Here is a 13,239-nt window from a genome sequence, read left to right as displayed (position 1 = left end):
TGAACACACTGCTGGATCGGGACTGACCCAGGTCTGGGCTTATGAAGAACACACTGCTGGATCGGGACCGACCCAGGTCTGGGCTTATGATGAACACACTGCTGGATCGGGACCGACCCAGGTCTGGGCTTATGAAGAACACACTGCTGGATCGGGACCGACCCAGGTCTGGGCTTATGAAGAACACACTGCTGGATCGGGACTGACCCAGGTCTGGGCTTATGAAGAACACACTGCTGGATCGGGACTGGCCCAGGTCTGGGCTTATGAAGAACACACTGCTGGATCGGGACTGACCCAGGTCTGGGCTTATGAAGAACACACTGCTGGATCGGGACTGGCCCAGGTCTGGGCTTATGATGAACACACTGCTGGATCGGGACTGACCCAGGTCTGGGCTTATGAAGAACACACTGCTGGATCGGGACTGACCCAGGTCTGGGCTTATGAAGAACACACTGCTGGATCGGGACTGGCCCAGGTCTGGGCTTATGAAGAACACACTGCTGGATCGGGACTGACCCAGGTCTGGGCTTATGAAGAACACACTGCTGGATCGGGACTGACCCAGGTCTGGGCTTATGAAGAACACACTGCTGGATCGGGACTGACCCAGGTCTGGGCTTATGAAGAACACACTGCTGGATCGGGACTGACCCAGGTCTGGGCTTATGATGAACACACTGCTGGATCGGGACTGACCCAGGTCTGGGCTTATGATGAACACACTGCTGGATCGGGACTGACCCAGGTCTGGGCTTATGAAGAACACACTGCTGGATCGGGACTGACCCAGGTCTGGGCTTATGAAGAACACACTGCTGGATCGGGACTGACCCAGGTCTGGGCTTATGAAGAACACACTGCTGGATCGGGACTGGCCCAGGTCTGGGCTTATGAAGAACACACTGCTGGATCGGGACTGACCCAGGTCTGGGCTTATGATGAACACACTGCTGGATCGGGACTGACCCAGGTCTGGGCTTATGATGAACACACTGCTGGAGAATCATCCAGAACATCTGAACAGCTTCGCTGATGTGACGAATAAGCCACATGTCAGTCTTATGATCAGTGGTCCTGTGTGACGGCAAAACAATTCATTCCCAAACCAAGATAAAGTTTTGGATGTTTGACGTTAAATAAATTGTTGCAATGTTTTCAGTCATTTCTTGCCTTTTATTGGACATACACTGTCTAAAAGTCTGAGGTCACTACTGAAAATACTAATATTTTTTCTAATATATGTATCATCAGCTGAATAGTTTGAGTGAGAAGTAATTTTATATATATATATATATATATATATATATATATATACATATATATACATATATATACACATTTCTGCATTTATTTCAGACATTTGCCAAGTTACTTTACCTTGAAAATAACTAAAACTGAAATAAAAATTAAGAAAACTATATAGACATAAAAATTACACAAAAAACTATTCCTCATAAAAATGACAATTTTATTTCAGCTTTTTCAAAATATATAATTTTCATTTAGTTTACCCTGAAAATAACTGAAAAAAAAAAAATTCAAATATCAAAAAATCCTAATAAAAATGACAAAATTGTATTTCAGCTATTTCAAATTTTCACATTTTCATTTATTTTACCTTGAAAATAACTAAAACTTAAATAAAAATGAATAAAAAAAATTATTACCCAATTTTATTTAGCTTTTTACACATTTCTAATTTTCATTTAGTTTAACTTTAAATTTTGTCATTGTTTACTTTGTTTGTTTCCAGGTTTAAAGGAAAAACGATCCCCAAATTGTCTCTGACTTTTGCATCTGTCTGTCGCATTAAAATTCAGGAAAAGAACATGTTTTGCAAAGTCATCTTGCCTTCCGGATGGTTATTATTGATGGTTATTGGTTATTATATCATTATATACATAAACATCATATCTTCATGTGTTTGGTAATCTCCCTCAGTCGCCCTGGACTCTTTCATCAACTGTAAGGTCTGTCATGATTACAAGTTATTCACTATATTACCCTCAATTCCCAGGGAAAGCAAGAACTGATAAGAATGTAAATGTGTACCTTGAAATGCAATGTCGCTTTGGTTAAAAGCGTCTGCCGAACGCATACATGTAAATGTGAAAGTCAATTGTGCAAAGTTATTGCTGGTGTTGGTAAAGTACAAAGCTTAAAGTCCCTCTGTAGTCAATCATTGGTTACACTTTATTTTAAGGTGTCATTGTTACAGTGTAATTATATATTTAAGTACTGAGTAATATTAAGCAAGTACATGTGCTTACTATAGGGTTAGGGTAGGATTAGGGTTTGGTTGAGGGTTACAGTAGTTGCATGTAAATATGCATAATTTACTTTTATTACTATGGTAAGTACATGTAACATATGTAACAAGTCACTGTAAAATAGAAATTTTATCCCTTAAAACTCATCTTTGATCACCAAAATGACATATTTAAGCGTTTTTTTACTTGAAAATAAATTTCTCATGCCTTAAAATATTGAATGTAAATCTTCACCCTCGCCTCATTTTCTCTGATGAGTGAAACAATGGTCTCTTAACAAAGGAAGGGTCTATTGTTTACATTACACAACAGGCATATGCTTTCAATTTTACACTGTTTTGTGTTACATAAAGCACTCTGCGCTGTGAATATTCGATGTTTGCATGCAATAAATATAAATGTTTACCTGTTGAATCTAAGTATAAATAACTGAGTTCATCATGTAAACACTTTATATTGAAAACAAGCCTTCACTGAACAGCATCAACACACTCCCACTCTCTCTGAAGACCTTCAGAAAACCAGCAATGCTCTGTTACCCTGCTTTCTTCAATAAAGTAGAGCAGTGTTCACTTCATCTCACAAGAACATGACTTCTTATAAAGACCAATACACAACACATACTGTTTGCATTAGCGGTGACACTAGATATATGCAACAACAACAACAACAACAAAAAAAAACAAAAAAAAATATTATTATTATTATTTTATATATATATATATATATATATATATATATATGAGTAGGCTATGATATAAACCCATAATTTATTGGTAAAACTTAGAATTTGAATATCATCATATTACCCTATGCCTATACCCTATTACATAAATGCTTTTGTATCTGCACCCATACAATTATGATAAATCTGGTGTCCATGTCAGGCTGTTTTGATTTTTATTAATTCCGAGGATATTTGTGATATTAAATTAATTATTTATGGCAACTATTTAATTTTCACTAGTTAAAATGCTAATTCTTGATTTCAGGAATTAGATTTAGTAGCAATGGCATTTTTTTTTATATCAGGAATTACATTTCCAATAGTAAAAATGTGAATTTTGGATATCAACAATCACTCGCAGAAACACAAATTCTTGATCAATAATTAAATTTCAACTAGTAAAAACTATAATTCTTGATATCCGTAATTGAATTTCCATTATAGGTTGCCATTCAAATTCAGTTGTTGATATCAAGAATGTTTTTTTAATTTGTATTACTATTTCACATGTTAGAAATACAATTCTTAGTAAAAATCATAATTTTTGATATCAACAATTAAGTGGTTACTAAAAATATAAACTCAACGGTCACTATCTGAAATATTAGGCCTAATTCTTGATGTCTGTAAATGTATTTCAACGTTTCATTTGTAATTTCTGACATCTGTGAAAATGTATTTATGATATTAATAATTAGGAGAGTAATTTCAGATAACAGATAGCTATCTAAAATGGCTTTACTTACAAAAAAATCTCATTAATGATATCAGAAATTAACATTGTCACTAATGGCAAATTATTGATTTCAAAAATGAACATTTTATCTAGTAGCAATTTAATAGAAGAAATTAGTTGATATCAAGAACAGACATTTGCACTAGTAACCACACAATTACTGATATCAAAAATTATGATTTTTACTATTAAGAATTTAATTTATATGTGAATTCATCTAGTAAAAACTATAATTCCTGATATCAACAATTGAATTTGAATGGCAGCCTATGGTGACATTTAGCTAGTGGAAATTAAATTACAGATATCAAGAATTATAGTTTTTACTAGTTGAAATTGATATCAAGAATTTGTATTTCTGCGAGTGATGACGTCATTGTTGATATCAAGAATTTGCATTTCTGCGAGTGATTACGTCATTGTTGATATCAAGAATTTGCATTTTAACTAGTGAAAATGGAGTTGCTGATGTCAAGAATTCATATCCTGCAATGCATAAGTCAAAACGGCTTGACATTGTGTGTGTGTGTGTGTGTGTGTGTGTGTGTGTGTGTGTGTGTGTGTGTGTGTGTGTGTCAGTATGAGTCATACATGCACCACACATCTAAACCCGTAGTAAAACTAGTGTAAAGCATCACATGGTGGCGCTAGAGATCTTTACTCTAACTATCCCATAGTCTCTAAAACATGTCCATGCATGTCCTGATCAAACTAAATATTATAACATACAGAATACATGGACAGATTGAATGTTGTAATAATGAAGTAAATAAAATACATAAAAAATAAGAAAATAAAACAGATTGTAGGATACACAGAAAACAGAAAAATAAAAAGGCGTGTTTTGACTACTTAATTTTTAACAAAATAATAATACAAATAATAAATAAAAATTCTAGATTTAGTTTCAATTTAAAGTTATATTCTACATTTAATTTAATTGAAATAAAAGTTAATATCGTGATTTACAGATTAGGAATAAAATATTCCATCCTTGAGACGCGCGTCTTCATTCCAGCGCTCAGTGAACGCGCGTGACGCGCCAGTGAAGATAAAATAAGTGGGCGGAGCCTCCGCGCGCGCGTGTATAAGACCGAAGCTCTGTGATGATTTCTCGCAGTCGGACTCGAGCATGGACATACTCAGGACTATAACACACCACCACCATCATCATCACCATCATCAGCCTGTGAACAACGGCAAGATGTGTGAACACACACACCACAGACCCACCGAGAGCAGACGAGGGAAAGCTGAGGATAATAATAATGCTCATGCCACGCAAGAAATGTCACGCATCATCACGGATTCAACCACTGGGAAATGTTACTGTAGAGGAAAAGTTTTGGGCAAGGTAAATATTTTACATTTGACTCATGAAAAAGTAATACAATGGAGCACCATGTAAATACCATAGTACAAATAACATGGTATCAGTACCAACATATAATAAATATTTAAAAGTGCATCAGCTTTTTTATTTTTATTTTTGGTTTAATTTGATTAATTAGTGATGCATAGAGGTAAATAATAGATTTGAATATACAATTGAATATACTGATATGTAATGCTCTTATAATGCATCCTCTCTCTCTCTCTGTTTCAGGGCGGTTTTGCCAAATGCTATGAATTTACAGATCTAAGCACTGGGAAAATGTATGCAGCCAAAATCATTCCACACACGCGCGTCTCCAAACCTCACCAAAGGGAAAAGGTAACTTGCTGTCCTGTCGTCACGCATTTGCTGCTGGCTGCATTGCTTAAATCGCTAATCAAGTTTTTTGCAACCGTTTGATTGACAGATCGACCGAGAAATCGAATTGCACAGAGCCCTGCATCACAAACACATCGTTCACTTCTACCAGCACTTCGAGGACAAAGATAACATCTACATCCTGCTCGAATACTGCAGCAGACGGGTGAGTGCTATTGACGTCTCTCTGTAATAATAGGTCTAGTAGGAAATATTGTTGCGCTGACGTATTTTGTTGTTCTTCAGTCTCTAGCACATATTCTCAAGGCCCGAAAGGTGCTTACAGAACCAGAGGTTCGGTACTACCTGAGACAGATCGTCTCGGGGTTAAAGTATCTCCACGAGCAAGAAATTCTGCACAGAGACCTTAAACTAGGTAAGCATCTAGAGCATTCATTCTTTCCCAAATAACACAGAAATCCCCTTTGTAACCTGATTCTATTGCTTTTCCCAGGTAACTTTTTCATCAATGAATCCATGGAGCTCAAGGTTGGAGACTTTGGTCTGGCTGCGAAGCTCGAGCCGGTTGAGAACCGTAGGAGAACGATATGCGGGACGCCAAACTACCTGTCGCCTGAAGTCCTCAACAAGCAAGGGCACGGCTGTGAATCTGACGTCTGGGCCCTCGGCTGTGTGATGTAAGTACTAAAACATTGCTATGTTTCACTTTAAAACGGGCCTCGCAACCTCCGTTTGCCCTCGAAAAAGAGCTAAGATCGGAAATTAACCATGCAAAAATGCCACCAAAATTAATAAAAATGCCCCCAAAACTCAAGATATGGAGCATAAAAAGTCACTGTATGAGTTATTGTTTTTAATATTTATAATAGCCAGCAAAAATGCCACCAAAATGAATAAAACTGCCCCTAAAACTCAAGATATGGGGAAAAAAAAGAGTTCTTGTTTTAATATTTATAATAGGATGCAGTTAAGCAATACTGAATGAGCGAGAGTGCTTTTTTCCCCGAATACCAGCACAACTGTTAATGTGATATTGATTTCATACAACAGTTCAAAAACAAGACATTAATATTATGTGAATTACATTTTCGACTACATAAATCCACAGTAGCTCCACTGCAACACAGTGATGTCTCTTTACTGAACGAATCTGCGTTTAATGAGTGATTCAACGACTCACTAATAAAGAGATTCACTTCATCCAGCGGTTTTGAATGAATCATTTGACTGAATAATTTGACTCAATGACTCACTCATTAAGACAATTTGCTGCCACCTACTAAGAAAATAATTGCAGTTTCATTGCATACAATGTTTTTATCTGGCTTTTTTATTTTATTATCTGGCTCTGAGTTGCAAAGTCCGCCTCTAACAAGGAGGATGTTACTCTTGTAAATGTCATGGAGATGTTTATTTATGACGGATCATTTATGTCCCAACAGGTATACCATGCTTTTGGGAAGACCTCCTTTTGAAACCACAAACCTTAAAGAAACGTACCGGTGCATTCGGGAAGCGCGATACTCCATGCCGTCGTCTTTGTCGCCTCAAGCCAAGCATCTCATCAGCAGTATGCTGGCCAAAAACCCAGTGGAAAGGCCACAGCTCGATGATATTCTACGCCACGACTTTTTCTGCCAGGTGTGTGTCCGTTTGTGCGAACAAAACATGTCACCAGTGACGTATTCAGTGGTTTGAGCTTGTTTTTCCCCTCTCATATCAGGGTTTCACACCAGACAGACTGTCCTCAAACTGCTGCCACGCGGCCCCAGATCTTCACCACACCAGTCCTGCCAAGAGCTTCTTCAAGAAAGCTGCTGCCGCCCTGTTCGGTGGAAAGAAGGACAAAGCCAAGTACTTGGAGACTCACAGTAAGCGCTTGTGTACAGTAAACCATTCGTGACCCTGGACCACAAAACCAGTCACATGTCGCACTGGTATATCTGTGGCAATAGCCAACAATACATTATACGGGTCAAAATTATCCATTTTTCTTTTATGCCAAAAATCATTAGGATATTAAGTAGGGCTGGGCAACGATTAATCGCGATTAATCGCATCCAAAATAAAAGTTTGTGTTTACATAATATATAATATAATTATTTTGTATATATAAATACACACGCATGCATGTATATATTTAAGAAAAATGTGTTATTTATATAAAAAACATTTATATTTATTTACATGCAAATATTTCTTAACTATACACATGAATATGTGTGTATTTATATACAAAATAATTATACACAGTACACACACACATATTATGTAAACACAAACATTTATTTTGCATGCTAAGTAAAGATCATGTTCCATGAAGATATTTAGAAAATTTCCTACCGTAAATGTATATAAAAAATATTTTTGTGAGTGAATGCAGCAAAATTGCGAACATAAATGGACAATTTTAAAAACAATTTTCTCAATGTTTTTTTTTTTTTTTTTTTGCATCCTCAGATTCCAGATTTTCAATAGTTGTATCTCGCCAAATATTGTCCTATCCTAACAAACCACACATCAATGGAAAGCTTATTTATTCAGCTCATTCAACTCAATTTAAAAAAATTGACTGGTTTTGTGGTCCAGGGTCATATTTGTGGATTATCTAAATTACATCATTATACTAATGCACGTCTTGCTTCTTGTAGATAAACCAACCAAGGAAGAGGATGACATAAACAAACTATGCCTTGACCTCCGGAAAACTTCAGTCAGTCCTCAACCCTGCAGAACAACCCTTGAGGTGAGATCCTTCGTCCTCGTCCTTCTCATAGTTGTGCAGAAAGTTTAAGACCGTAACCTAACCTCATGCACATTCCTTCCTATATTCCCCACAGGACACTAAGCCCACTATCACAACTGCTGGAAAAGCAGCTGTTCCCGCAGTGAAGGACACTAGCAGCAAACAGCACATTAGAGACAGCATTCGGATGATAGTGCGGGGAACGCTGGGGAGCTGCAGTAGCAGCAGCGAATGTAAGAGACTTGCACATTTTTATCAACGTGAGGATGTTAATGGATGTTTCAGTGCAATATCTAATGGGTTTTGGTGCTATTTGTGTTCACAGGTCTTGAGGACAGCACAATGGGAAGCGTTGTGGACACTGTTGCACGAGTATTGCGAGGCTGTCTGGAGAACATGCCGGAAGGTGCGTATCTGACATGATCCGATTTAAAAATAAAGGTATTGTAAGATTTAAAAAAACATCAAAAGGTTTTTAAAAACCCTTAAAAAAAAAATAAAATAATAATAATAATAATAATAATAATATATTATATAATATATAATAATAATAATATATTATAATAATAATAATAATTTAAAAATAACAATAATATATATATATATATATATATATATATATATATATATATATATATATATATATATTAATTAAATTCAGTTTTGTTTAGAATTTTTTTTTATTCCATGTTAAAGTTAATAATAATATTAGGCACATTAATAATAATATTTATAATATTTATTAATAATAAAGTTGGGGAAAAAATCCATTAAAAAAAATCTGAAAATAAAACATATTGTAAGATATAAATAAATAAAAATAAAAAGCATTAATAGGATTTTGAAAATTTCAAAAAGTTTAAAATCTGAAAATAAAATAATAATAATAAAAATGTTGTTTTAGTTTTTTTCCATGTCAGTTATACATGCCTAAATAAAATGCATAAAAAAAAATCAGAAAATAACATATTTATAGAACATTGAAAAACACAGTGGGTTTTGTTGTAAGTAAATATAAATAAAAAGCATTAAAATAATTTGACCATTTTAAAACGTTTAAAATCTGAAAAAAAAAAAATTAGAGTATTGAATTAAAATAGTTTTTTATTATTTGTTATTATTCCATGTCAAAGTTATACCTTTCACTTTTAATAATGAATTTTTAATCTCTTGTTTACAGTTAATAACATTCCCAAAGAAAGCATGAACGGCAGCTTCCAGTGGGTGACGAAGTGGGTGGACTATTCCAACAAGTACGGCTTCGGCTACCAGTTGTCGGATCACACAGTTGGCGTTCTCTTCAACAACGGCACTCACATGAGCCTTCTGTCGGACAAGAAGTACGTTGACCATCTCAAGTGTCTGTGTAGCTCTTTTGCTGGTAAAGATCATGAAGACTAACGTGTCTTTTAAACCTTCAGGACGGTGCATTACTATGCAGAGCTGGGACAATGCTCGGTCTTCCCCACGACTGAAGCCCCGGAGCAGTTCGCCGGTCAGGTCACCATCTTAAAATACTTCGCCCACTACATGGAGGAGAATTTGATGGATGTAAGTGTCCTCGCTTGGTGGAAACGTGTTAAGTCTATCAATAATTCACCGGTTTTCTGATTATAACTTGCTGCTCTTCAACAGGGAGGTGATTTACCCAACGTAACCGATGCAGGGAAACCCAGACTGTACCTTCTCCAGTGGCTCAAATCTGATCGAGCACTCATGATGCTCTTCAACGACGGCACTTTCCAGGTAAAACGTCATATTTGCTCTGCTAGAATGAAGGAACACACATAATAGGGGTGTAACGATACCCTCACGTCACGATACGATACATATCACGATACGATACATATCTGTACTGTTGCTTACAATGCTAAATTTGGTATTAAATTGTGGGTGTAAAACAGCAGAATAACAATATTCATGATTCTGAAGCTAAAAATATTTATTTTAGACGAATATTCTTGCACTCTTTCACTGACTAGATATATTTAAAATAATGTAGGCCACTTTTTACTGGTAACATCAGACATTTGGCATTATCAGGACCCACAAATATTCCCCCACTGCATTATTATACATTATATATAGTAGTTTAATGTAGAACTGACACTAAAACTCTGAAAACGTAAATTTTTTCCTACACACAACTATCCACGATACATATTGTTGCAGTTTTGTATTGCGATATATTGTGACACCCCTACAACATAATGTTGACTTGATTGCTAATCACATGCTATTCCCACAGGTCAACTTCTACCACGATCACACCAAGATCATCCTGTGCAATCAGAGCGAAGAATACCTCTTGACGTACATCAACGAGGACCGTGTTTCCACCACGCTGCGTCTCAGCACGCTCCTCGTGTCGGGATGCTCATCGGACCTGCGCACCCGCATGGACTACGCGCTTGACATGCTGTTGCAGAGATGCAACTGAACCATACGAGCGCACAAAGACTGGGATACTTCGAAAAGACGAGAATGTGGACTACGTACGACTGGACGGGAGAGTGTTGCAGATGGGAGGAGATGACATGGATTATGAGTTTTACAGAAAGGACTGAACTGAGCTGGGCTGGAACCAGAGACGATGATGAAATCAAGACGATAATATCTAATTTTAGGTGTTTTAAAATGCAGAAATCTTACTTTGTTGAAGCCAAAAACGGAGATATTAACTCTTTCCCCGCCAGCGTTGACTACAAAAGTTGGCTGAATTTTCGAGCACGTTCACGAAACTTTCACGGCCTCCAGAATATTTTGTTGTACGAATAAACATTCAATATGTTGAAAGAAAGAACAGAGCCTCTGCTTTTAAACTAACGAAAATATATCCACACTTGATAAGAAACAAGAAGGGGAGAAAATCTCGTTTTTGTCAAAGACTTTGTCGGGATCGATGATCAAAACACAGATCGATTCCATCGACATCCCCAAAGTCGTTTCGTTCGGTAACAATATTCAGTTTTGATTGATATTTTGTTTATGTTTGATGCTCACGTAAATGACTTGTGCGCCAGCAATGCAATTCTGGTTTACACAGATCATATTCTTCGCTTGTTTTTGGATTTGGAGATGCCGTGCTATTTCAGAAGTTGCTCAACAGCGCCCCCTACCAAACCCAGATTCCCAGGGAAAAACGTGTCAATGGCGGGGAAAGAGTTAAAGTTGAGGAACGAAGGCTTTAGCAAGGCAGGGTGGTTTGATGTAGCTCTCTTGAGAGCAGATTTCGTTTTAACTGTGAAAACATTCCTGCTTAAGGACACGGGCTTCAGAGTGAAATGATCCGATGCTGTAGTTCAACATTTCACTGTGCGCACGCTCTCTGCAATGCCATGGACATAACTTATTATCAGACAGAACCCACTATTTATTTATTTAATAAAGATGACCTTAGAATAATGTCAGTGTTCAGGAGTGACGTTTCAAGAACACACGTTATTTAATTGTTCAGTACAATAATCGTGTCTAGCGCTTTGTCCTTTTGCGTCAATCTCCCAGGGCATCATGGGAGTTGAAACAAACTCATTATGCAAGGCCGCAATCGGCGTTTGTCTTGTCTTGATGTTTGTATAAAGATTAAAGATGAATAATATTGTGGAGGTGTTGTATTTTGTTTCTTTGTTAAAGCTTAATTACCCCCATTGTCCCTGCGTCTGAGTGCTAAAGCAGTCTATTATGCAAATCTCCAGGGGCCCGATGAAGCCACTACAAAAACACACATAATGCTTGTAAAAGGGAAGAAAACATGAAAAGAGTGGTTTTCACCACCTACTTTCAGCCCAGTACACACTCCCTACGCTATGTTGTCAAGCCCTTCATGCACTATAGTAAAAACAGTACTTGACTCATGTACTTTATTTATAATGCAATGCTTAAAACTACTTGATCTCACTGATGGACTGCTTTACTTTATTATTATTTGCTTTAGTTTTCTTCCTGCTTTTCTGCAACCAGAAGTGATATAACCAGAGTCACAACCCAAAGAAAGATTTAAGCTTTACACCTTTACTGTGACAAATGCCAACACTTTTCATCATGCAACTAATTAACTCAGTTGCTATAATTAGTCATAATTTAAAGATAAGTAGGGTGCACGAATAAATAGCTCGTATAAGGTTTCCAGAATGAATCAAACCAAATGCATCTGAAAACCGGCAGCATAGACACAGTCAATGAAATTAAATTAAATATGAAAGTGCCATGGTGAGGCCAAGTATGGTAACCCCATACGTGGTCCTCCGGATTTAACCCATCCAAGTTAGTGCACACACATTAGGAGCAGTGAGTAGTGAACACACACACTTCAAACCGTGAACACACACACTTTTAACCATGGACACACACACCTGGAGAAGTGGGCAGCCATTTTTGCTGTGGCACCCGGGGAGCGATTGGGGTTTTGCTCAGTTTTCCTACCGATATTGAGATTCGAATCTGAAACCTTCGGGTTACCAGTCTGACTCTCTAACCATTAGGCCACGTCCGCCCCCCGTCACTGCTTTTTTATATACTTTTGTTCTTTAATAAGCCATGAGTTGCACTAAATCCATTCCCTAGAAATAGTACGATGCAAAACCATTGTTGCGTCCCAATTCTCATCGGCACCGGCAGCATCAGTCGCCATTTCCCTTTCATTGAATCTTTTCACCGCACAGCAAAACTAAATGGTGACTGAAGCTGTCATTCAGAGAAACTGCTTTTGCTTCAATGCACGTCATTGGTTTTGAAACAGCTTGAGGCTAGTAAATAATAATGTAATCATTTTTGGATGAACATGCAATCCCTTTGAATACCATGGTATGAACATGGTAATCAGTATGGTACACAAATATGGCTTTTTCAAAGTTAAAGTCCCCCTGTAGTCAATAATGCTATCTCTTTAAACTCATCTTTGATCACCAAAATGACAAAAAATTTAAATCTTCATGCCTTAAAATATCTTGAATGTAACTCGACACCCTTGCCTCATTAAGTATTCGCGGTTCTATGGATATGCAAATGAGTCCCGCCTCCACTCACTCACTCAGCTCAGAG

The 13,239-nt window shown here is 37.0% G+C and overlaps 1 protein-coding gene and 1 long non-coding RNA gene across 2 annotated transcripts in view; one reads left to right on the top strand and one right to left on the bottom strand.

Moving 5' to 3' along the window:
- LOC309489824 overlaps positions 1-13,239 on the bottom strand; it is a 186,151-nt gene that overhangs the window by 119,162 nt on the left and 53,750 nt on the right. The gene's annotated exons all lie outside the window — the stretch shown is intronic.
- plk2a (polo-like kinase 2a) lies at positions 4,857-11,802 on the top strand. Its single transcript, XM_082158645.1, has 14 exons — positions 4,857-5,093; positions 5,346-5,453; positions 5,542-5,658; positions 5,739-5,868; positions 5,947-6,130; positions 6,896-7,094; positions 7,177-7,324; positions 8,105-8,199; positions 8,294-8,432; positions 8,525-8,605; positions 9,380-9,539; positions 9,621-9,750; positions 9,835-9,945; positions 10,448-11,802. The coding sequence occupies exons 1-14, from the start codon at positions 4,872-4,874 to the stop codon at positions 10,637-10,639; spliced, it is 2,016 nt and encodes a 671-aa protein (XP_082014771.1). The 5' UTR covers positions 4,857-4,871; the 3' UTR covers positions 10,640-11,802.

Source organism: Leuciscus leuciscus (assembly GCF_965113295.1).
Source record: "Leuciscus leuciscus genome assembly, chromosome: 24".
In the NCBI taxonomy this organism is placed as follows: domain Eukaryota; kingdom Metazoa; phylum Chordata; class Actinopteri; order Cypriniformes; family Leuciscidae; genus Leuciscus; species Leuciscus leuciscus.
The sequence above is the reverse complement of the archived record's forward strand: the minus strand, read 5'-3'. Positions and strand labels throughout refer to the sequence as shown.